Genomic DNA, 22288 nt, shown 5'->3' with positions numbered 1-22288 from the left:
TTTCTATTCCCGTTCAAGTACTAAGTAGCGATTTCAATGAGTACAAAAGTATTATAGACCTAGTTTTCCCAATAAACAGAAGAACTGTGAAGTAGAAGTAGTCTATATTCATAACCACTTGTGAATTAGGTCAAGTATGCAAAATCTACTTCAGTACTTTGAAAATTATAAGTACTTCTTTACTGACCACGTCTGCTATTTGCAGTAAATTGGAGGTGACTAATTTTGAGATTGTAGGAAGCGTATTTGCAACTAATGCAAAATGATTAATTGACAGTTGACACTGCAAATGGGAGCAATTTCTGAAAATATATTTCGTTACGGTGATGCTGGGGTTATTTCGCACAATTTCTGATTCTTTCATTCATAAAACGGATGCAAACATATCCTGAAACTACTTTCTTCTTTACAACATCCAAAGTGTCAAACTGGTAAGTCTAAGTGGGAGTAGTCACACAGCGTCTTGAGCAAGTAGTACAAGTAGAAGTAGTTCGTTACTGACCACCTCAGGTATTGGATAACATTTGTGATAAACACTGGCCGTGGGCATTTTACAATACCCACGGCCACAGGACTAAAGTCCAATAATGTGGATTGTGGATGCTGCGAAATGCATGATTACGAATTATGTGACGTCACAGTAGGATCGATATGACATTAGGATCGCGATTTATATGTTCAATAATATTTATATTTCCTCTTCCGAGATTTTCATAGTACTTGGTTGTCTACCGGCTGCATCAATTACAGGAAAAATTCAAATCCTCGATAAGAGTTGAATAGCGATCAAACTGCGAACTGTGTTCAACTTTTACAGCATTCGTCGTCGTCGAGGTTAGATTGCGACGATTTAGAATTAGCAATCGCAAATAAAGTCGCAGTACATCTTCGTGCGTATTATAACAAGACCAAGCAATGGAACCAAATCAATACATACGTATTTGTGATAACTATAATGGCGTAATCCTCCAACTATCGGCAATCGCGTATAATAGGCCTACTTCAGGCCTGTGTCAATGAAAGTTCCTACGCGTAATCGAGCTTATCTGTGCTTCCGAATTCCATTGAGGACAATAGGCCTACACATAATACAGACTTGAATTAATACATTCTTGGTACAGAACTTGAACTTCCTCGTAATATATTTCGCTCTTCAATGCTTTGCAATTGACCCCCGCCGGGAAAACCGTAGCCTACACACAAATGATAAAAATTAGTAGTAAAATATCTGTTACAGAAGAGGTGCGGGTCAATAGCGTATATTCTTCTTCTTAACAGGATTCCCGAGATCACGAAACATGAGGACCACACTACTGAGACTCGACAACCGACATTTTAAACGACAACATGATACCCACCAGGGTTGGACATGCCGAATGCGAGAGGATGAACCTTGTGCTGTACATTCTTTGACGAATACAGTCCAGTGACGAGAATACCATTGAACGCCTGATTACTGGTGATCGTTACTGAAATGTATGATCAAGATGTGGTGCGGGAAGCTCACTATATTAAAACATTGCAGATAATACTACCTTCATAAACTTGCTGTGCGACATAAAACTCGGGATTTCCTCCAATCGAAACAGTGAGCGTAACATCATCCGTTTCTTGCAAACCAGTCGCCAGACTGCCTTGATATTTACAAGCATAAAAAAACGGAGGCAAACTCGCGAGACAAGGCCGATAAAATACTTGTACCATGACCTCAAACGCGAAAATGTAAAAGCCCGAAACTAATTCGGGCTTCATCTTCTATGATACCGAAAGGGTTACTACGAAGTAGCAGACAGCAGCTGAACTGGAGATAGGAAAATAAGTTACTTTTCTTAATTCGCTAGGCTACTACCAATTCATCAAAAATCTTTCTGAACCCAAGCCTGGGATATAATTTCAGCTCGTGCCTGAAGTATTCATCATTCTCTCTCTTGTGTAAAGCCATCTTAGAAGTGTTCACGTAAGCACACCGCTGCGAAAATACTACGAATACCATGGAAACAGTGAGAAGATTAATTTAAGACACCCAATCCCCAACACACGAGGCAATTATTTACATCGAAAAATATAATTCCCGAGAAATCTCTACGTAAACTGCACGTGCATGTCCGCATGTCGTCATTATCAGCAGCATTCATCGGATATGATCGACCTGATTGCATTTAGGATGGCGCCGAAAATATGGGGTTCTCTATTACAGCATGCTAAATCGCAATTGTTCGAAGGCTAAGCTTATGCAACTGCAGCACGGGAAATAATACTTGACGAACGATTTGTTTTCGCAACCCCTCGGACGCAACGCATTTAGCAGATCAAAACTTCAATGCGACACCGACATTTGCGCAGGTGAACAAGAGACGATGACGGACGAAACTAGTTCATCCGCGAATGATTGGCGTTCGCTAACGTCACGACGCTTACGTGGTGTTAGGCTGCAGGTACCTACCAGAATGTCTACCGAGAGAAGTGGAGCCATAGCGTACAATTTAATGGAAAAACACATTTATTTGTAACAATGCAATGCAATCATTCGAACACAATTATAGAAACGCAAACAGAATCGCAGTTGGCGCCGTAATCAAATGAAATCGAACAGGTAACGCATCACTTCGAATTCCACAGTCCTGAAAAGAGAACGATTTGAAATTCAGAGTATGCGAGTAAATTATTTCTTCGGTTCTTTTCGACTAAGTTAATATATATGGCGATAAATTGAGGGACGACAAGTCGCGAGCAGGTCAATTGTGGGTTAATCTCATTAGCAAATAGTGAGACAGAAAATGGTATATACAAATACTAATTTTACAACACCTATGCTTGTCCAAATGTCCAATTTCATTGGATCAAGCAATCTCGCCATTGATGTATTTCTAGCTTTGTCGGGGGAATCTATAATAACTTGCTCATTATTAATTGCCTCTTCCAGCGACTTCGTTAGACATCATTTAGGCCCAGAGGTGGTCAGTAACGAAGTAATTAAACATTTCGGCGTTTTTGTCTACTCGACAAGCCCCTCCTTCCCAGCTTTTGGTTATTAGGCAAAAGAAGGTTTACAATACTTACTTATTTTACTCCTTGTTCAGTAATCTCTACTTCTATTTCAGTAGTCTACGTTACTTCTACTTCTACTTGAGTACTTCTACTTCGACACCTTCCCATCTTTTCATTGCATCACAGTCTTGTGATGTTTTTGAAATGATGAAAATATTATTAAAACTGATTGAGTAGCGACGATGGCCACTTTGGCAAACTTTGATCAGGCCTAAATTGGCTAATGGTTAGCTACGACATTCACAGGCCTAACCTAAGCGTGGCCAGAAAGGTCTTGATCGCAATCACCGCGCAAACTGCAGGGGAATCCACAGTTCTCACCTAGATATCGACTGTATAAAATCAAGGGAAGCGGTGCATTTGTACTTTGGGCAATCGATCTGGTCCTCGTGGCCGACGCGCGCCAGCAATTGCAACGACACGAGAGTGGAAATCTGCAAATCGCGAAGCACGGTAATCAAAACAAGAATCGGGTCACGTGATCACGGCGGCGCGCAATACCTGCGAAAACAGGCTGACAGAGGGCGGCACTCTGTCGTCGACGATAGAATAGAAAATCGCCATCAACCTGTCGAGCGGGAAGGCTTTGGGCCCTTTGAGATGCGCGCTCAGCCTCTCGTTTTTCTTCAGGCTCTTGAGGGTCTTTTTGTGTTTTCCAGCGCTCTTTTGTAGGACGCGACAGCGTGTGAAGGAAGGTAAAGCGGGGCTACAACAGATATCTAGGGCCGGACACAACCAGTGGAGAATCAATTGTAAATTTCATTATAACGCAAATATACGTCTTCACGGCAAGACTAACATTCTTACAACGAGAAATACAGTTTCAATATTGCATTTCCATCGTTGGAGCCAGGAAACCTTGGTTAAGGTCAGGCATATATCTAAGGGCGGAGATAATCAAGTTGGATTAGCAATTAATTAAGTCGATTAGCGCGTTCGTCAGGATTTATCAACCCAGGATTAAGGAAACCGGTTGGTCGCAGCGACATAAAGTTAGTTTTAATCTCATGATTTAACAAACTATAGATATCTAGTTCCTACGCGTAGATATTTCCGATGACCGCCGCCGATTGTCTCCTAGGTATAAGCTTCACTAAACAATCGACAAATTAGTCATCCACTATTGCCGAGCGATAACAATATTCTATAGGCCTAATCCGTTTCTTAGCTGTACCGGACTAATTTATCGATGATGATAATTCTAACTATTAACTATCGTTATCAGAAGGCTGACGTTTAATTCAACAAATTGACAACTGACAGGCAATAGCACGTTTTCGAATTATGATGCAACAGATAACGCCACTTGATTGAAAACTCGGGACTAGGGCTGGGCACAATGATTCGAGTACTCGAATCTGAATCGAGCATTAATTTTAATGATTCGAGTCGAGTAATAAAATACCATTTTTTCGAGTACTGAAATTATACGCTTCTCGTCACTGAAAGTTAATTTATCAACGAGAATTATACTTTAGATACTAATTTTCACTGCTGAAGCCTTGAAACCTTGATTGGCGGTATCGTAGCATACGGAACATATGGTACGGAGCTACGAAGGCTACTGGACGTAGCACATTACTGTTTTACGCCATAACTAGGGTTACAATTTGTCCTCCTTTAGGTGGATTAGTTCTCCATTCTCAGGAAATCGAAAATATCCTCCGAGGACGCCTAAATGTCCTTTTTCAGAATATGTCCTCCTTTACAGCTTTGGCAGTCAGGGTAATGGACAGGTAGAACTAAAAATCGCCATAACTGACGCAAAATCTGCAACGCGGATGTTCCGGCGGGCCTTTCGGGAGTAGGATTGGAAAAACGACCTTTTTTATTATTGGTCAACACATCATGGTTTCCCGGTAAAAATTCTACAGTCTGCACTTTTCTGGTCCGGTAATCTGTAACTTGTAAATTTGTAAAATGTTTGCTCCTTTCCAGATCCCAAAATATGGTAACCCTAGGCTTAGCCATAACAGGTGGCACTAAAATACCAGAAGTGGTCAGTAACAAAATACTTCTACTTTTTCAAAGCACTCAGGCAGGTTTTGAGTACTTACACTGCTTGTCCAAGTGGCTGTGAATTGAAGACTGTTACTCTTAGTTCAAGTGAAAACTAGGCCTGGATAACTTAGAAATAGGTATTTTCTCTTATATTTGAGTAGAAAATTTTGTCATTTCTACTTGAGTATGAACTGTGACTACTTTGACCACCTTCGCCGAATACTCGACTCAACGCTTTGCACTGGAGTTGGAATCAAAATATCCAGATACTCAATTTTGCCAAGCCCTGCACTACAGATTCCATACCTTGACGAAAAACCGCAAGTCAGTTTTGACAGGGTTGTACGACGCGAGGTAGGCAGCTATCAGGAGAAACTTAGAATACAGAGGCAGCTCTACGTTGCCCAGTGCGCTCCTTCTCTCTTTGCCGACGAACGGCGCGATCACGCCGGTTTCCTCGTCCACGTCACAATGCTTGTAGTGAAGCTGGGTCCATTCGTCGCTGAAAGCCCGTAAGTAGATTGGAATTCGTGATGATGCGGGAATGCTAGATGATACTTAATGAATTCAAAATCCCTGAAACCATCAACTGTAAGGAAACTTGAGTGATGCGGCTCGTCCAAGTGCGACTTAGTAATCAAGTACTCCTACTTTTTTGTGGTACTCAAGTAGGTTTGCCAACTTACACTACTTACTGAAGTGGTTTTGTTTCGAGACTACTTCCAATTCTACGTGAACATTTCTGGCAACACTACTAGCATGTTATAATTTATATTTTGGAAAGTAAAATGTAGTTAGGGGATTAGTTTGTGTCAGTTTTATGAGTGAAATGTCACAAGAACCACGGTACCTGAATATATTTGCAAAGATTACATCCATTTGCAGTTGCGTTACTGGCAATTTCAGGCTAGTCACGACGATACATATTGCAATTTTAATAAGTAGCCACCTCCGATTAAGTGCTGCAAGTATGCGACACCTCCACAAAATCCACCTTTTGAAACTACTTCCTCGAGTTCTTGGAAAACCTTTCATTTTCTACTCCCACTTGAAGTATTATTGGTGGATTTTGGAAATAGCTACTTCTACATGTAATGAAGTTGAAATGTACTTCTACTTTTACTTTAGTACCAAAGCTCACTACTTTGAGCGCGCCTGCTTTCAATAAGGTTAGTTCAGAATGAGGAAATTCTATTACGATCCTAGAGAAAAATTAAACATTATCGTAAGCTATTTTAGGCCACTTCGTTCTACTGTGAGCAATCTCTTGAATAAAAAAGCATGGATCCTTCAGCAGAAATGCTTCAACAAATCTGTCACTGCAGTACAGGCTTTCTCAAGCTTGATCGCAGAGGGCGTACTTTTCATGAGGAAAAATCTATATATCTTGAGTATACCTTGAAACTTCACCCAAATGTACGGTGCGTAGTGCGTCCCTAAGATGAGGCTCAATGTTCTTCCACAGCTTATGATGATTGGATTCCAACGCGATTCCATTCTTCACAGGAGCGTAATATATCGGAAAATTCAATCTGGCCTAAAAATTGAGGGCGAAAAGTTCAAATAAAACATCATAATTCAAGTCAATGTCTTTACCAAATGTTGTAACTCTCTCAAGTCCCTACAGGCTATGAAAAAGACTGAGAGTAATATGCCGATGTATTGTTCGTAAAAATCATTGCTCGCATCCGAAGGCCGAAGGAAGCATAGGATGGTTTTCAGTTCATCTGCAAACAGTAAGTGTGAGATAAGTTTAAAACAACAAAACTGTCTGCAGTGTATGCACCTTTCGTGTAACTCGGAAAATGCACGACGCAAGGCGCTTTGCCGGAAACGCTTCCATAAAACTTGTCCCACGTGACTTGAGCCTCCAAGATGACGCATATGTTTTGCGAGGTCTGAGCAAGATGATTGAATACTTTTCATACAGTGAAATCATCAAATCACTGTTCTTTTCTATTGATAGTAATAATAAATGATAGCCTACTTTTAAACAGCTTAAAATAGGCGGCAGGAAGACAAACATAACAAGAACTGAATAATGGACTCCACAAAAATTTAACAGAGATGAAGAAGATACTCAACCTTAATAATTTTATATTTTGTTTAATTATATATATTATCAGCTTATATTTTGTGACATGTCAATACATTTTTAACACGGGTTAACTGCTAACAATGATACTTTTGTTACTACATCACTCTGTTTTTATTCGTAAACATATGCTCAAGGTCATAATGCAAAATAACGTCGAAGTTAATATGGACAGAATGCTACCGTAATTTTCCAATGCGCAAAATTTTACCCATTTTTTGCCCTAAAATAGGGAGTGCGTATTATACACGGGTACAGCAAGCCTTGAAAAAAAAATCCCTCGATCAAGAACTTGAAATCACGCCTTTCTTCATGTTTGTTTAAATCGCGGATTACCTCTAGCCATTGAGCCCCGTAACTCGTATTATCGAGTGTAACGCGCTGCCAAATAGAGAGTCATGTTGCCAATTAACGAAAAGCGTGTTTCTAATTAACGAGTGTCGTCTGCAAAGCACGCGATCTCTTGCTGAGTTGATTCGCCGTTTGCACGCGAGCGAAATTAGGTCACTGATTGATTGCGGCGTGCGCGGCAATCCTTGTTGATTCATCACGTCAACGACAGGCCGTAACAATCTCATACACAAGATGCCATGTACGCAAGATATAATCGCTTGGGCAATCACTAATCCAGTGGTTCTCAACCTTTTTGACCTCGCGGCACCCTTCGGAAATGGAAAATAGTTCGCGGCACACCATCACCCTCTCACCGTGATTCCGAACTTTTTTGGCTTACGGCACCTTCAAACTACAGTTGCAACGCCGACTAATGTGACCACCTCTGCAGTCAATCCAAAATGTTTTAGTACTTCCCTTTTTAAAATAAACTTCTTCATTTTAATAATTCTAAAAGTAAACTTTGATACGTAAAGCGTCCCTCACATAGCTTGCTAAGCGGTGATAGAAAGTCGTCATTTTCCTCGGGCCAGAATATCGTTCCCTCGTGATTACAACTAACAGCGGTTATTCTGACGAAACTAAGGGATCATTTTGATATACTTTACAAAAACGTCGGGCTTCCCTTAGATACGATTCCATTAGATTTGTTTGGCGATAAATCTCACCACTGTCGCATTGATCGGAGAGGTCAAGCACGATCGCCGTTAACGAATACGGACGGAGGCGTAGAAGTGTATGTAGGCTATTATACAATGCATTTTCACGCCGATCGTGTAGCACGCGTGAGGATAGCCATACCACCATAGTTCTAACGGCAGCAGCCCGCAGTTCAATTATACTTCCAACAAACCAAGTATATGACCTCAGCGGCGAAGAGACTTTGTTAACTGATATAGCGGCGAAGAGACTTTGTTAACTGATATAATTTGATCAACCATACTTTTCAATTCTCATATTCGCCGACAGTAACACAACGTTGTGCTACAAACCTACATTTTAACGAAAGTGCCGGCACGATAACTAATGATCACAATATGGATTGCCATGTTTGAAATTCGGATTTGTAAACTCGAACGTCAATTCCAAAGGAGTTCATTTCTCGATGGTGATTGGGGAGACAAGGAGGATTAGAAAACCGCATTCTCATTAGGGTTGTTCAAAATTTGGAAAATGTTTGGAATTCTGCGTGTCCATCGCTTATTCTGTAGATTATTGTTAAAAAACAATAATGGGCTTGAAAGAAGCTCGCAGGAAAGCCGCTAACATTTGTCTAAATGCGTTTGAAAGTAGCCGTCGGCGAGTGGGCGGGGAATCGATGAAGTGGGCGGGCAAAGAGAAGCCATTAATCCTGATTGGTTGAAGCCGGTAATAATAAGCTAATGATTGGCTGAAAGACCGACTTTGTGAACACTGTTGGTAACGATTTTTGCGTGCTGTTGTGCAGTCGATTCTGTTGGTGGCATTACAGCCATGATATATTGCCTTTGTTAATGTTGTCATCAAGAGTCCATAGTACAACATCGCAACCGCCTAAGTTAATATCTACCTGCAGAAAGTGCTATGTATTGCACAGGTGCTCTCGCTTGTTGAGATACGAATAAACTAGATGCATGCATATTGCTACCTTTCCAAAAGTTACTGACAGTGAGTGAAACTCAAAAATTTACCACTAGGAGTCAACATCTCAGTAGTACTTGTTATGACTGGTCGACGTCTCACCCATAAACAAACGCATATTACACTTTTTATTCACAATTGAATGAAGGCGAAAAGCACTATTTACAAAAGACATTAAAAAAGTACGTTGCAGATCAGTGTTGCATTGTCAGGCACAAGTTGCAGATTACAGGCTTTTGATTAAAGTTGACTTCCTGCTGTCTCCAACTGTCTTCCTATGCTGTTCCACAGCTTGAAGCAGACTGTCTCTTTGTTGTTCATTGTCAGTCAAGATTGCAGCATAGTCTGTGCTTAGCTTTACACCTCGTTCTGCGGCATCATTAACGACTTTGACAGAACTGATGTAGGAGCTCATTCTGGTGTAGGAATCTGATAAGTGCCAAACATCAACCGGTTGAGCTAGCCACGCCCCAGAGCATTCAAAAACATCATATATGTACCACGACTGTGGCCCAATAAAATCAGACAAAGTAGTGTCCTTGTTGATGTGTACAGTTGCATTCAACGAGGGCGGGCCTCTCCTGAAACTTGAAGTTAGAGCGTCTTTGCCATATTTTCTCGGGTTTCATTGCTTTCACTCGGCGAAAACAAGGCATATACAGCGGTTTCCTCCACGATATACCAGTCATGCTTTAAAAGCTTTTGTGAAGCAGCTTTGGAAACTTGTTCATCATGTTCCTTGTAACTCAACATGTCCTGGATGAATCTCAAGTCATTACCGGCTGCATCACGACCGATGCTGGAAGCAACCCAGGCAGGGATATAGAAGAGAACTAAAAATAAATTGAAGCGATGCAGCAGTTCCACTTCTTCAGATTTGTAATGTAACTGATCAGCCCACATGAACATCTTCTGAGCATACAGAATTGTGCCCATCCACCTTGCATGGTGTGTTGCACCAGGTTTGTGATGATGTATATCTCCATCTGCACCGAGAAGAGCAAGAGCATTAGTCACACATTGTTTGTAGTCATCCCGTGCGAAGAAATCTTTTCTGGCGAGTAGTAGCTTGGAGTTCTCAACTGTCATTGCTGCTCGTTCTTTAAAGCATATAGGAATAGTCAGAGTCTTGAATTGCTGTTTTCTGTCAAGACTGCTCCAGCTCTTCTTAAGGTGGGCAAACCATGTGTTCTCTGGTCCGGTTGTTGCTTTTCCAAATAAACATTTCCAGACGTCTTTGACTACTAGCTCATACACATGGTGCCGACACGCATGGTAAAAAACCTTCTTTCCTAGAAGGTCCTCAAGGATCTTCGCTGCACCCTTCTTCCAGCCGCTGTTGCTTGCTGCGGTGTCAAAAACCAAAGCTGTTACAGCATCTTGTATATCCCACTTTTTAATTATGTCGAAAGTAGTTTCAGCTTGTGTCTGACCTGCCGCATTTTGTATCTTCTGAATTCCAAGTAGTTTTCCTTCCGAGTATTGAGGTTGACAAGATAGAACAATTGACAATGCTTCATATCGACTTCCTAATCTATCCTCTGTGAGCTTTCCATCCCAATGAATGGCAACATGCTGTGGTCTATTTTCGGCAAATTTTTCCAAAATGTCCTGAGATATTTCCAGGCGATTTGTTTCCCTGGCTCTCTTCGTTGAAGATCTTGACAGGGAGAACATGGCTATATCTCCTCCACAAGCCTTAATAAATGCTCCCATCAGCATCGTTGCATCGTTGTCAGTTACTTGCAATCGATCCAGAGCTTGGGAAACATGCGTATTTTTCATAATATTTTTAGGTGCCATCAGTTTAATGGATTGGGTCGAGGTGCCAAGTCCAACATCAGCATCATAGTCAGAACTTGAACTCAAACTGTCACCCTCTTTTGAAGATGACGATGATGCTAAAACAACATAGTCACAACTTGAGTCGTGTGAAACGTTTTCAACAGTTTGATCTGCAATGGCTGCTGTTTTCTTTTTGAGGTCTTTAGCCAGAATTTTGTCTCTTCCCAACATTATTGACTGGCGAAATTGCCGTTGATCTTCATAAAATGCAATGTCTTCAAGCTTTCTTTCATGTGATAGATAAATGTCATTTTTTATTGTTGTTATGGCATCTCTACTTCCAATATCCCACAGCTTGGCCAACTCATCAGTGAATTTTCTCCTCTTACCCTTGGGATCACTTTCCTGTTTCGGATTCTTCTTCAGATCACGCCATCTTTCGTGCAGGTTTTGAAGTGATCGCACCACATGTGATTTCTGCATTGTCGCAATTCTCGCCATTTTCCACACTGTCATTACATCATCCACCACCACAGTACATAGTTCATGAGTAGGGGTTGACTGAGGACAATGCTCTTTCAGATGCAGCAAGTAACTCATTACTTCTCGTATAGTAGGTAATCTCGAGCCACAGATGTAATCGCAAGTATATCCGACCAAGTACTGCTCAGATTTGGATCTTGTTCTTCGCTGCGGCATGTGTGCAATCTTTCGCCGTTTTGCCTCTGCCATGACTGCACTATTGTTGCTCCAAAGCATAAACTACTGCTATCGACTGTGAAGCATTCAAAGAACACGTGTTACAGTACTACTAATGACTCATCAACACACAACGCGCTTGTACAGAACCACAACCGCTACTAACAGACTCTACCTCAGCAAAACAGACTTTCAATTTAGTAAAGCGAAGCTCCCGAATCCGAGTCAGCTGTTGCAGTAATCAGTGAAGCTTAGCCGATTACCCAATCAAGAACCGTGGTTTCGTGATTGCCCGCCTCTGCTGTCGGTTGCCCGCCCACTCTTCAACAACGACTTTTAAACGCATTTAGACAAATGTTAGCGGCTTTCCTGGGAGCTTCTTTCAAGCCCATTATTGTTTTTTAACAATAATCTAAAGAATAAGCGATGGACACGCAGAATTCCAAACATTTTCCAAATTTTGAACAACCCTAATTCTCATACAGTCGCCGCCATGTCTGCTCTTCTCTGAGCGCGATCAATCAGCGTATTGTGCAAAACTGAATTCAGCCTTCAGGGCACGCGATCTGCCCGGCGAAGCGAATTCGAAGGGCTGTTGATTGCGGGCATAAGGTCAACTATGATTTTTCAAATGTGTAAACCTCACACCAAGCTCGATTTAGATTATTATTGATCGTTTGCTATTGACTAGAATTATTTTGCGCATAATTTCAGAATTCCGAAAAAGTCTCTCGCGGCACACTTGCGAGACGTAAATGGCACACTAGTGTGCCGCGGCACACCGGTTGAGAACCACCGCACTAATCAGTCGCATCTCCAACAGGACTGGTGCGCCCGACATAACCGTTGGCCTAAGCAATTGCATCTGTAATTGTAATAGGCCACGTGCGCAAGATGTCGTGTGTCGCTAGCCTGAGCTATCGCGTCGCCGACCTCAAAGGCTTTGGCTACTATCTACTCTTGTTTAGAGACAGTGCCGTTAATTGTAATATGATTAGCGATCATTATGTCATGATTGTTCGACAGTGACATCGCAAAACAGAACAACATCGAATACTAAACCGCAACTATTCATGTACTCATGTACCGCGAATGCAGGGTGCGTACTATACATGGGCACAGGCTTTTTCCCAGAATATACACGTCATTTTAAGGGTGCGTATTATACATGGGGGCGCACTATATTCGGAAAATTACGGTATTTTGACACTGGATTTCATGATTCAGCCCCATCTTGTAGACATCAGATCAAGTAGTGCGAGAATGATTGTGATGGATTCAAACTTTTCTATTCTGTGCGACAAAGTTGAAGGTTGGTTATGAACGATACCCACCTGTTCTTGCAAATTTAGTAGGCCAGCCAGTAAACACGGGTCTTTTTCACGTAGTCGGTCAGCTTTACTCAAAATCTGGAATGGCAGATAGGTTCAATGGGTAAGCAGAAAAAGGATTTTCGTGACAACTTACAATATACACAGTTTCTTCCACACACAGCACATCCATCATCTCTTTCAGATGCCGCACAAAATCATTCATATTGTCGCACTTCTTTGGCAGATTAAACTCGACGTGCGACGATTTGCTGCAGGAATCGAGGATCCCACGGAGTATTTCTTGGAATATTATTGTCACCAAGTAGCTCTCCACGCAGTTGACGTTGACATATGGGTACTGAAACGATTAGGGAAAATGTCATATGGGAAAGATCAGAATAATGAGCAGTTCGATCACATTGACATACGGATTGTCATATACTTGACTAAGCACTGTGAAGCTGTCCATTTTTTGCAAAAAAAATCGTGAATCACCTTTGTATGGTGATACAAATAACTGCGATTTTCAAAAGTACATTCTGTTACGTCAGGAGCTAAACCGCCCGGTAGTTGTGACAATCGCAGTCATAAGAGTGTTGCAAATCTATCGAACACTATTTTCTACTTGACAAAATCGAACATGCAAACAAAAAGTAGTTCGGCCCCGAAAGTTATTGAAAAAGAAGTGGTTGAAAAAAATCAACACTCCAGTGAGCAGTGCAATTAGATAAGATATACTTCGGTGCTCAAAAATGGTAGAAGTAACTCTGTTATTGAGCACCTCTGGATTTTCGGGGATATTCATAATAATCGCTAGGGTGTTACTGATGACAATGTAGTAGTAGGGTTCTGGGGCAGTTCAAAAATATAACTTTTTTTATCAAATTTTACTGACTGTTCGATGAAATTGCTAGGTTGGCTAAAAAAATCGCTACACACATAATTCGGCTCAATGTCAACCTGCAGAAGCGAGGCTACTGGATTAAAAAAATTTCAATTGATTAAAAAAAATTGAATTTGTTTAAAAATTTGAATGACAAGCCCATATAATTGTCAAGTCCTCTAAAAAAACGATGCAAATTTGGCTCCATTCCAAATGGTAGAATAGAAATTATTGGTTTTTAATAATAGCATTATGATGGGTAGTTCTATAATATAATTGATAATAATAATCAAACAATTTCCCATCGTAAATACTATTTTATTACAATCCGAAATTTGGTACAGAATTATCAACAAAATCATTACCTCCAGACAGGTCATAAGATTTTCCAAAACCAGCGACTTCCCGCACGAGGAATGCCCATATATATAAATCGAGGGCACAGTATGTTGCCACGGTTCGCCCATCAAAGCATAAATGTCTTGTATCTGTTTTTCACGGCACGGTATCATTCTATGTAACAGCGAAACATCAACGCCATCAGTCACTTCCATCGCCTGGACGGGCTTGCGTTTTGTCTTTTTCGGCATGGTTATTCGGTAACTTCAGCTACGGTCGCAGCTTCCGATGTAGAAGGAGTTTCAATGTTCACTTCAAGTAATGCACGTCGCGCTTCGGTGTGAGCTTTATGACGGGCAGCTTCTTTTTCTGCACTCCTAAATCACATAGAATCATGCAATGGTTTGCAAAAGTTAATTTATTATTGTATTTTTGTCTAAGCGGAAATTTGTTTTGCCTAGAAGACTAATAACAGTTATGTAGAAGTAAAATAGTATAAAAAGTAGACTAAACCTGCCTTACTACTCCAAAATAGTAGAGGTACATTACTGACAAACTTGGGTTTGATGTCTGTATCGTGCAGCTCACCATTTGAGAAATGCTCCAAGATCGGGCCCCACCAGACATTACCCCTAGTCTCAAGGGGCCACAGCCTGTCACAGGTTTCCTACTGCTGGTTTATAGCAGGGGTGTCCGAACTACTAGCAAGTGACTTGCATTACCACCCAAGCTTATAAATCCAGTGCTGACATCAGGCTACGCGAGACACCGAGGTGGCCCCCAGATTGAATGCAGACAGATGCAGTGATATGTGATCAAGTATTCACCATTACCGCTGTAGTGGAATTAAAACAAGTAGGCTCAAAATGGCAATGTCAGAGCAGACTAGAGGAAGAAGATAAAACGGTTTTGAAAAAGGTACACAATGACAACCCCTTTACTCCAACCATTCATTTTTTCAATATACGACAGCAACTTTCAAAAATATATACATAATTACTTGTGTATTTTTGTTAGACGTTCTTGAATATTCTGAACAATATTACTGATGAGGACGACTCTCCGTTTGGTGTTGATCAGACGTTGGATATAAGGATCGAGATCAAAATCGACGTGGTGCTCTTCTCCGATCTTTTGAAGTTCCTCGGTTACCGCTTCAATTTGCTGTCGCAATTCAGACTGAAGCAACAGATAAATCCAATTTAGAATGGTAGAATTACTTTCAGAGATACAAAAAGGCATCGCAGTGTTGTCGAAGATATGAATTCCATTAGGATATCTGAAACATTCCAATAAACTTCACTGAAACTGTGGTAGCACACAGCGGGATCAATTGGGGTATAACCTGCATGGTAAGGTCATCAATACAAGCTGTAATGCCACCAACTTCGCTGGGTCATAACCAGCAAGTTATGCCATTACATGTAGTAAAGTGGAAGCCGTTAAGTCAATGAGTATATATAGCATTAAAAGACTGGTCAGTTTGACTAATTAATGATAATCATCTTTGCATGAAACTATCGTCAAAAATTGTGTATCACATCATCAAGAAGACGAAACCAAGAAGCAACGCTGATGCGCTGACTTGCTACCTACGATGGACCGGTTGGTACAAAATTATCAAATTAAATTCATATCATTACCTGACTTTCCCTAACTCTATGCACTTGACCATCCACTTTTTCGACTGCTGGCCTCAATAAGGCAAGAATACCGTCGTTCAAACTTTGTGTACCAGTAGAAGCTGCAGCCATCACTTTAAGACATTGAAGTCAGGAAAATCATTTACAGTATGGTAAATTATAAAGACTGCATAAATTCATTATACAACAATTTACCAATAGCAGAAAAAGGACATCAACATTTTTGATGCAATATATAAACAAATAATAGGAACAACGGTTGGTTAATCAAAGTTAAGCCCAATATGACAGACACAATTAGACAACAAATGTATAAATAAATCATCAAAAAATTTCCACAGCTTGTAAGCAAAACTTCAAATTAATTCAGTTACATCCGCAACATCCAAGATTCACAAAATGTATCTCAGATAACTGTAAGTGTACATGGAAGGAATGGCAGTCAACACACATATATTTTATACATAGCCCAGGATAAATTAAGAGAATTTTTTAGATTCCGTTACAATCTTATACAAATACGCCATCAAGACGCCGGCACTTGCGATGACAGCTAATTTCAAAAAGAACCAAATGGGCTTGGGAATCGGACCGCTTTTAAAGACCAATGGCCTAAGAACAGATAACTGCCGCTGCGAGTAAGGTGGGTAACGCACCACGTTCATCAATTCTGGGGTAAAAGATTCGTAGACGCTTCTTTTTTGTGAAAAAGTGTCGAAGGTATACTTTCCATGGTAATTACCGATTCCGCTGTCTCCGACACCGCCGAACGGCAGATCCAGCTCACCGTGTTGAATCAGAAGATCGTTAACGGTAATTCCGCCGCTTGATGTCTTCGCCGTTACCTTGTCAATAACTTTACGATCTCTGGCAAAAACCGATAGTTGAAGGGACTTTTCGCCATCGTTCATAATACTTATCGCTTCGTCGATATCTTTCACGATATATATTGGCAATATTGGTCCGAAGATCTCCTCGTTTTTAATGGCAGCGTCTTCTTTCACGTTGGTAACGATGGTAGGGGCAAAATATCGGTCACTTTCGTCAATATCTCCGCCGTACACAATTTCCACACCTTCCAGCAGGGCCCGCAATCTTTTAACGTGACGTTCATTGACGATGCGGCCGTAACTTTCCGAATTTTTCGGATCATCGCCGTACATTTCGCGTACCTTTTCCTTGATTTTTTCTATCAACGGCTCCCTAATAGCTTGCTCACAAAGAATAAAATCCGGCGCTACACACGCTTGACCGGCATTGCTCCACTTTCCCCACGCGATACGCTTCGCCGTGCAATCCAAATCGCAGCTTTTGTCGACGTAACAAGGATTTTTGCCACCCAATTCCAAAATAACTGGCGTCAGATGCTTGGCAGCCGCCTGCATGATCAGTTTCCCAACAAACGAACCGCCCGTGTAGAATATCAAATCGAAACGATGGTTGTTTATGAGATCGCTGGATTCTTTTGGCCCGGCAATAATCACGGAAAAGCAATCCGGATCCAAATATTTCTCTACGAGCTGCTTGATAAGCGCGCCGCTTTCCGGCGCCAATTCCGACGGCTTGATCACGGCGCAATTCCCAGCCGCTATCGCACCGACCAAGGGCTGCAGCGTGAGCATAAAAGGAAAATTCCACGCACCAATCACTAGAACCACACCGAAAGGCTCCTTGCGAACCTCCACCGTGTTCATGACGGATAACAAGCTTTTTCGGCACTTGTCCGGTTTCATCCTCTCCTCCAAATTGTCCAGCGTATCGATGATATCGTTATGCACGCACATGAGCTCCATAAGCTCCATGTCCATTTGGCTTTTGTTAAGATCTTTCTTCAGGGCGTCACCGATGGCGTCTCTGTTTTCGTTGATCATGCGCATCATTGCGCGGACCTGATCTCTTCTCCATGATATCGATTTTGTTTTGTGACTGTTATACGAATTTCTAAGCCTTTCCAACTCAGCGGAAAACATATCTGCCGACTGTAAATAGTGTAGAATAGATATTCAAAATGCAATATTAGGGTCGGCCATTTCACGATATAAACCCATACAATACATTCGAGATGGTGTATTGATCTGATAAGACAGCCATAAATGCAATAAGGCAACTTCACGTCTACAATCATATTTTTAATGCAGGTGGTGACGAAACAGGAAGCACAACCATTCTCCGCAGTAAGTTTGCTTTGATATCAGTACCAGTATAATAGGCCAACAGTTGAATGAATGCATATAACAGGATATGGGATCACTGTATTGTGAATGAAAGCCGCCGGCCCAGTAATAAACCATCAAGTAGATTGCAAAATTCAGAGATAAATTACGCGATCTGAACATATACCGTCATAATTGGTCACATGATTGCCTTTTCATTTGGACATATAATCTTGTTACTACAGTACAAAGTCTATTATGATTATCGACAGATTTGAGAATTGGCCTGCTCAATGGAGGCCCGCACATGACTAAGCGATATTCTAACTAACGATTGTGAAAGATATATTTTCAACCCAGCATTCCAGGCTCGAGTTCATGAAGGCGTACTGTAGCTAGCTATATGATAGGGTCCATAGCATATGCGGTGTTGACATCATTATCAATTTATGATTGGGACCTGATAAAGATGTATCAAACCTGTTAACAGACACAGCAAACGGTTTTCAAATCACTGGAAATAATAATTGATTGGATACAAAAACACAAAACGCTAGTAGACACAAATTCCAAAATTCAAGATTTCAAAGAAATGAACAATAAAAATGATATTGTGTATGCTAGTCAGTAGAGAAGGTGAGTAGAATATGTCCAAGACATTACACATGCATACCACATTCCACAGGTATATACGATCACAACACAAGTATGATGGTGATTTGTTATTAACAGCGTGAATACAGATTCTATACAACACAGATTACATAAAGTATACTCTATTTCGAGAAATACGTAAAATATGCAATGAGCAGTCCAAATAACGCAGCAAATATAATTCTTTTTCCCTCGGTAGATATGTTAAACATTTTCTGTCTTTTGTAAAGTAGCGGCTTCAGCATGCTCAATTTCTTGGCAGAGCAAGGAGGGTACCGATTCTTCAAGGCAAATTCCGGAGTTTTGCTTTCAAAGTAACCTCTCTCATGGGAAAAGCAGTGGTATGAATAGTCACCGTGTACACAGCCCATTCCACTCTGCCCCACGCCACCGAATGGAAGATCAATTTCGTTGTTCTGCATCAACAATTCGTTCACAGTTACACCACCACTGGAGGTCTCGTTGATAATTTTCTCAATCACCGATCGATTTTTGGCAAATATTGAGAGCTGGAGAGACTTTTCGCCAGTATTCATAAATTCAATGGCTTCATCCACATTCTTCACGGTGATAATGGGTAAAATCGGTCCGAATATTTCTTCCTCAAGAATCCTTGCACCATGTCTTACATTTGTTACAATAGTCGGGGAAAAATATCGTTCTTCTTCATCAACCACGCCACCATACACAATGTCAACACCGTCGAGCAATGATTTTAAACGTTTTACATGTCTCTCATTGATAATTCTACCATAACTTGACGACTTTTGTTGGTCCTCACCATAATACTTGATGATACATTTCTTCAGCGCTGAAATCAAAGAGGCTTTCATGTTTTCAGCGCAAAGGACAAAATCTGGCGAGATGCATATCTGTCCGGCGTTGGTCCATTTACCCCAAGTCAAGCAATTTGCAGTAGATTCTAAATCACAGCTGGCATCAACGTAGCATGGATTTTTCCCTCCCAACTCCAACGTAACTGGAGTTAAATGTTTCGCTGCCGCCTGCATTACAATTTTGGCGATATTCGTTCCCCCAGTGAACATGATCATATCAAAGCGATTGTTAGCTAATAAATCACTGGATCCTTTCGCGTCACAGACAACCACAGTATAGCAATCATTATCGAGATACTGAGGAATAAGTTCCTCAATTAATCTTCCAGTCGACGCAGAAATTTCCGAAGGTTTCAGCATCACACAATTTCCAGCAGCTATTGCGCCGACTAGAGGTTGCAGAACCAAAGACAATGGATAATTCCAAGGACTCATTATCAAAACGACACCATAAGCTTCTTTTATGACTTTTACATTGTTCAAGATTGAAGCTATACCTTTTTTGGACTTTTTGTCGCCAGTTAATTCTTCCAGGCGATCCAACATTAAGACAGCTTCATTTCTGACTTGGGCTACTTCCATCATTTCGGCTTCGACTCGATTTTTATGCAAATCTTCCCACAAAGCATTGCATAATTTTTCTGTGTTGTCATCGAGCAAACGTATTAATGCTTTCAATTGATTCCTCCTCCACGATATTGGCTTCGTTTTACCGGACAGAAAAGCCTGGCGTAGATGTTGAACTTGCGATGTCATTATTCCAACATCCAATGACTTGATATTAGTGCAAAAGTTCGATAAACTGCAAATTCAAAGGAAGGTTATGTCAGTGAGCATTACATCACAGTTATTAGATTATCGAAACTACTGGCTTCCTGGCACTGAGTTTCCAATCAAATTAAGTTACAGACTACCAAATTTTATTGACCTACAACTGGTATTTATAGCGTGATTTCTATAAAGTATTGGAACTGAAAAAATACTCATTACCAACCAATATAAAGCTGGAGGCAAATGGGTTTCTATTGAATGTGAAACATTGATGGGCCATGGTTTTATCCACCGATAAGTTACACATTTAGACCATTGTAAATATATTATTAATTTTATATTAATTTAGTGTAGTATCAAACTTGAATAGAAGACTACACTAAAACCTATTTATAACCAGCATAGAAATACTAACGGCAATACCCCAATTAAAGCTCACTGGTCCTGATTTTTACAGAGAGACAAGTAGGGAATCAATAAATGATAGGAAACATAACAAAAATAATATACCAATGTTGAAATGACTGTTAAAATATTGCATATATTGTCCTTATTTATTCGTATGCTGTGCATGAAATAAAACACTATAGCACTTGCTTATCATTAAGTCCACCGGCCATCAAATCTACATACATTATTGCACAATTTCTACTCCAGTAGTGTGACTAATTTCGATCAGTCCAACTCTATTCTTTTGTATGACATGACATTCCGAATCGGAACTGGAGCCGAATTTTTCACATAGCGTCCTTCAGAGGTGGTTGAAATATATTTGATTATACTCAAGTACAAGCAGAAGTTAGCCTTTTAATTTCTACTCAATCACAAATGGAAGTACCAATTTTAAGGCATGTAAAGATTACTTTAAATACAAAATTAACAGTATGAAAATACTCCAGAAGTCTGAAGAGATAGATAAGAATGAAGTAGTCTAAAACATAACCACTAGGGTAAGTAGAGGGAGAGAAATTATTCGTCACAAAAGTTCAATTAATATTTTTGGTCACAGAAAGATTGATTGAATGCAGTGTCACATAAAATTCGATGAAAAAATTGTGATGTATAAGGAATATGAAGTAAGATGAAAAAATAAATTATTTGATGTCACAAAAATTCAAACATTCAATTTAAATCAAAGACCGGATGGAAGAACGCACTCACCAAGGATGGAAAGAGCAAGAAGGAGCGGCGGAGTAGAGACTAATATCCAAAAAGAAACTGTGACATCAGGCACAGTAGGCTGGGGTGGATGCCAGTTCAAGAGACCGCAACTGGTCGTTCGGCATCCTCCTATATCTGTTATATCATTACAATGCATTGTGTCTTATCGCATTGTACATTGTGTTGTGTGTGACTTGTTAATATGAAAATATAATATCATCTCATCGAGTCTACGGTATGCTATATAGAGTAATTAGATCTATACTGTGTCTGATCTCGGACACTACTCCAAGTCGTTCCGACAACTTCTCATCTTTCATTGTATTACAGTCTCGTGGTGTACTGGTATTGCATTGAAATGGTGGAAATTGTAGAAATAAATTGAATTTAGCAGTGTGAATATAATATCATACAATGAATACAAGTAAAGGGTGCCTACTTGGTTCATTTTAAAGCTTAGGTAGATCGGCGTAGATGTACTGTCGTTCCTATTGTTTTTATTCCGCACGCACTGTCATTATTATTATACGCTCAGTCGCACCGACTCTAGTGTACCCGGAACCAAAGAATTCTTTGCCCGGAACGGAGCGGGCGCTTTCCTGCACGGAATAAATCTGAAATGCCGCAACAACGGGAACTCTTGACCATTTGAATATTTTGAACTCTCACGGTACGGCTCCTCTTATCACTCTACCGACTCGAGTAACTCATCACTCTGCAACACTACTTGATCACATATACACCAACTTAACTGCGTGCCCTATTCATCCTTTGGTTATCCGGAATGATCTCACAGACCATTATCCAGTTTTGGCCGATGTTGTTACCAAATCTCCACCATTTAAAAGTAGTTATGTTTATAAAAGACTACCTACAATGGAGTCCAAGACTTCA

General features: G+C 40.6%; 3 protein-coding genes across 4 annotated transcripts in view; all 3 read right to left on the bottom strand.

Moving 5' to 3' along the window:
• Positions 1-2331, bottom strand: part of LOC145454016 (reelin-like) — a 29276-nt gene extending 26945 nt beyond the window's left edge. Inside the window, exons 1-2 of the mRNA XM_080331989.1 lie at positions 1536-2331; positions 1359-1469 (exon numbers count right to left, since the gene is read on the bottom strand). Coding sequence (XP_080188115.1) covers positions 1359-1469; positions 1536-1752 — 328 coding nt within the window. The 5' untranslated portion in view covers positions 1753-2331. The remainder of the gene's footprint in view (positions 1-1358; positions 1470-1535) is intronic.
• Positions 2332-2482: 151 nt separating this feature from the next.
• On the bottom strand, positions 2483-15317 carry LOC145454022 (origin recognition complex subunit 5-like). Its single transcript, XM_080331997.1, has 11 exons — positions 15177-15317; positions 14203-14553; positions 13109-13312; positions 12976-13050; positions 6836-6947; positions 6646-6776; positions 6447-6586; positions 5356-5551; positions 3550-3711; positions 3370-3482; positions 2483-2621 (listed from the first exon to the last, which is right to left on the bottom strand). Exons 2-11 carry the CDS (start codon positions 14425-14427, stop codon positions 2576-2578), a joined length of 1404 nt encoding a protein of 467 aa, XP_080188123.1. The 5' UTR covers positions 14428-14553; positions 15177-15317; the 3' UTR covers positions 2483-2575.
• Positions 15318-15985: 668 nt separating this feature from the next.
• LOC145454021 (aldehyde dehydrogenase family 3 member A2-like) lies at positions 15986-22016 on the bottom strand. Of its 2 annotated transcripts, none has more exons than XM_080331995.1 (2): positions 21834-22011; positions 15986-20264 (listed from the first exon to the last, which is right to left on the bottom strand). In XM_080331995.1, the coding sequence occupies exon 2, from the start codon at positions 17787-17789 to the stop codon at positions 16299-16301; it is 1491 nt and encodes a 496-aa protein (XP_080188121.1). In that variant the 5' UTR covers positions 17790-20264; positions 21834-22011; the 3' UTR covers positions 15986-16298. The 2 variants fall into 2 exon arrangements, with proteins under 2 accessions (XP_080188121.1, XP_080188122.1); XM_080331996.1 differs by having other exon boundaries at positions 17799-20264; positions 21395-22016.
• Between the last annotated feature and the right edge of the window lie 272 nt (positions 22017-22288).

The sequence above is a fragment of the Botryllus schlosseri genome, chromosome 13 (assembly GCF_051294905.1).
Source record: "Botryllus schlosseri isolate E-star chromosome 13, Bs_hap1, whole genome shotgun sequence".
NCBI classification, from domain to species: domain Eukaryota; kingdom Metazoa; phylum Chordata; class Ascidiacea; order Stolidobranchia; family Styelidae; genus Botryllus; species Botryllus schlosseri.
The sequence above is the reverse complement of the archived record's forward strand: the minus strand, read 5'-3'. Positions and strand labels throughout refer to the sequence as shown.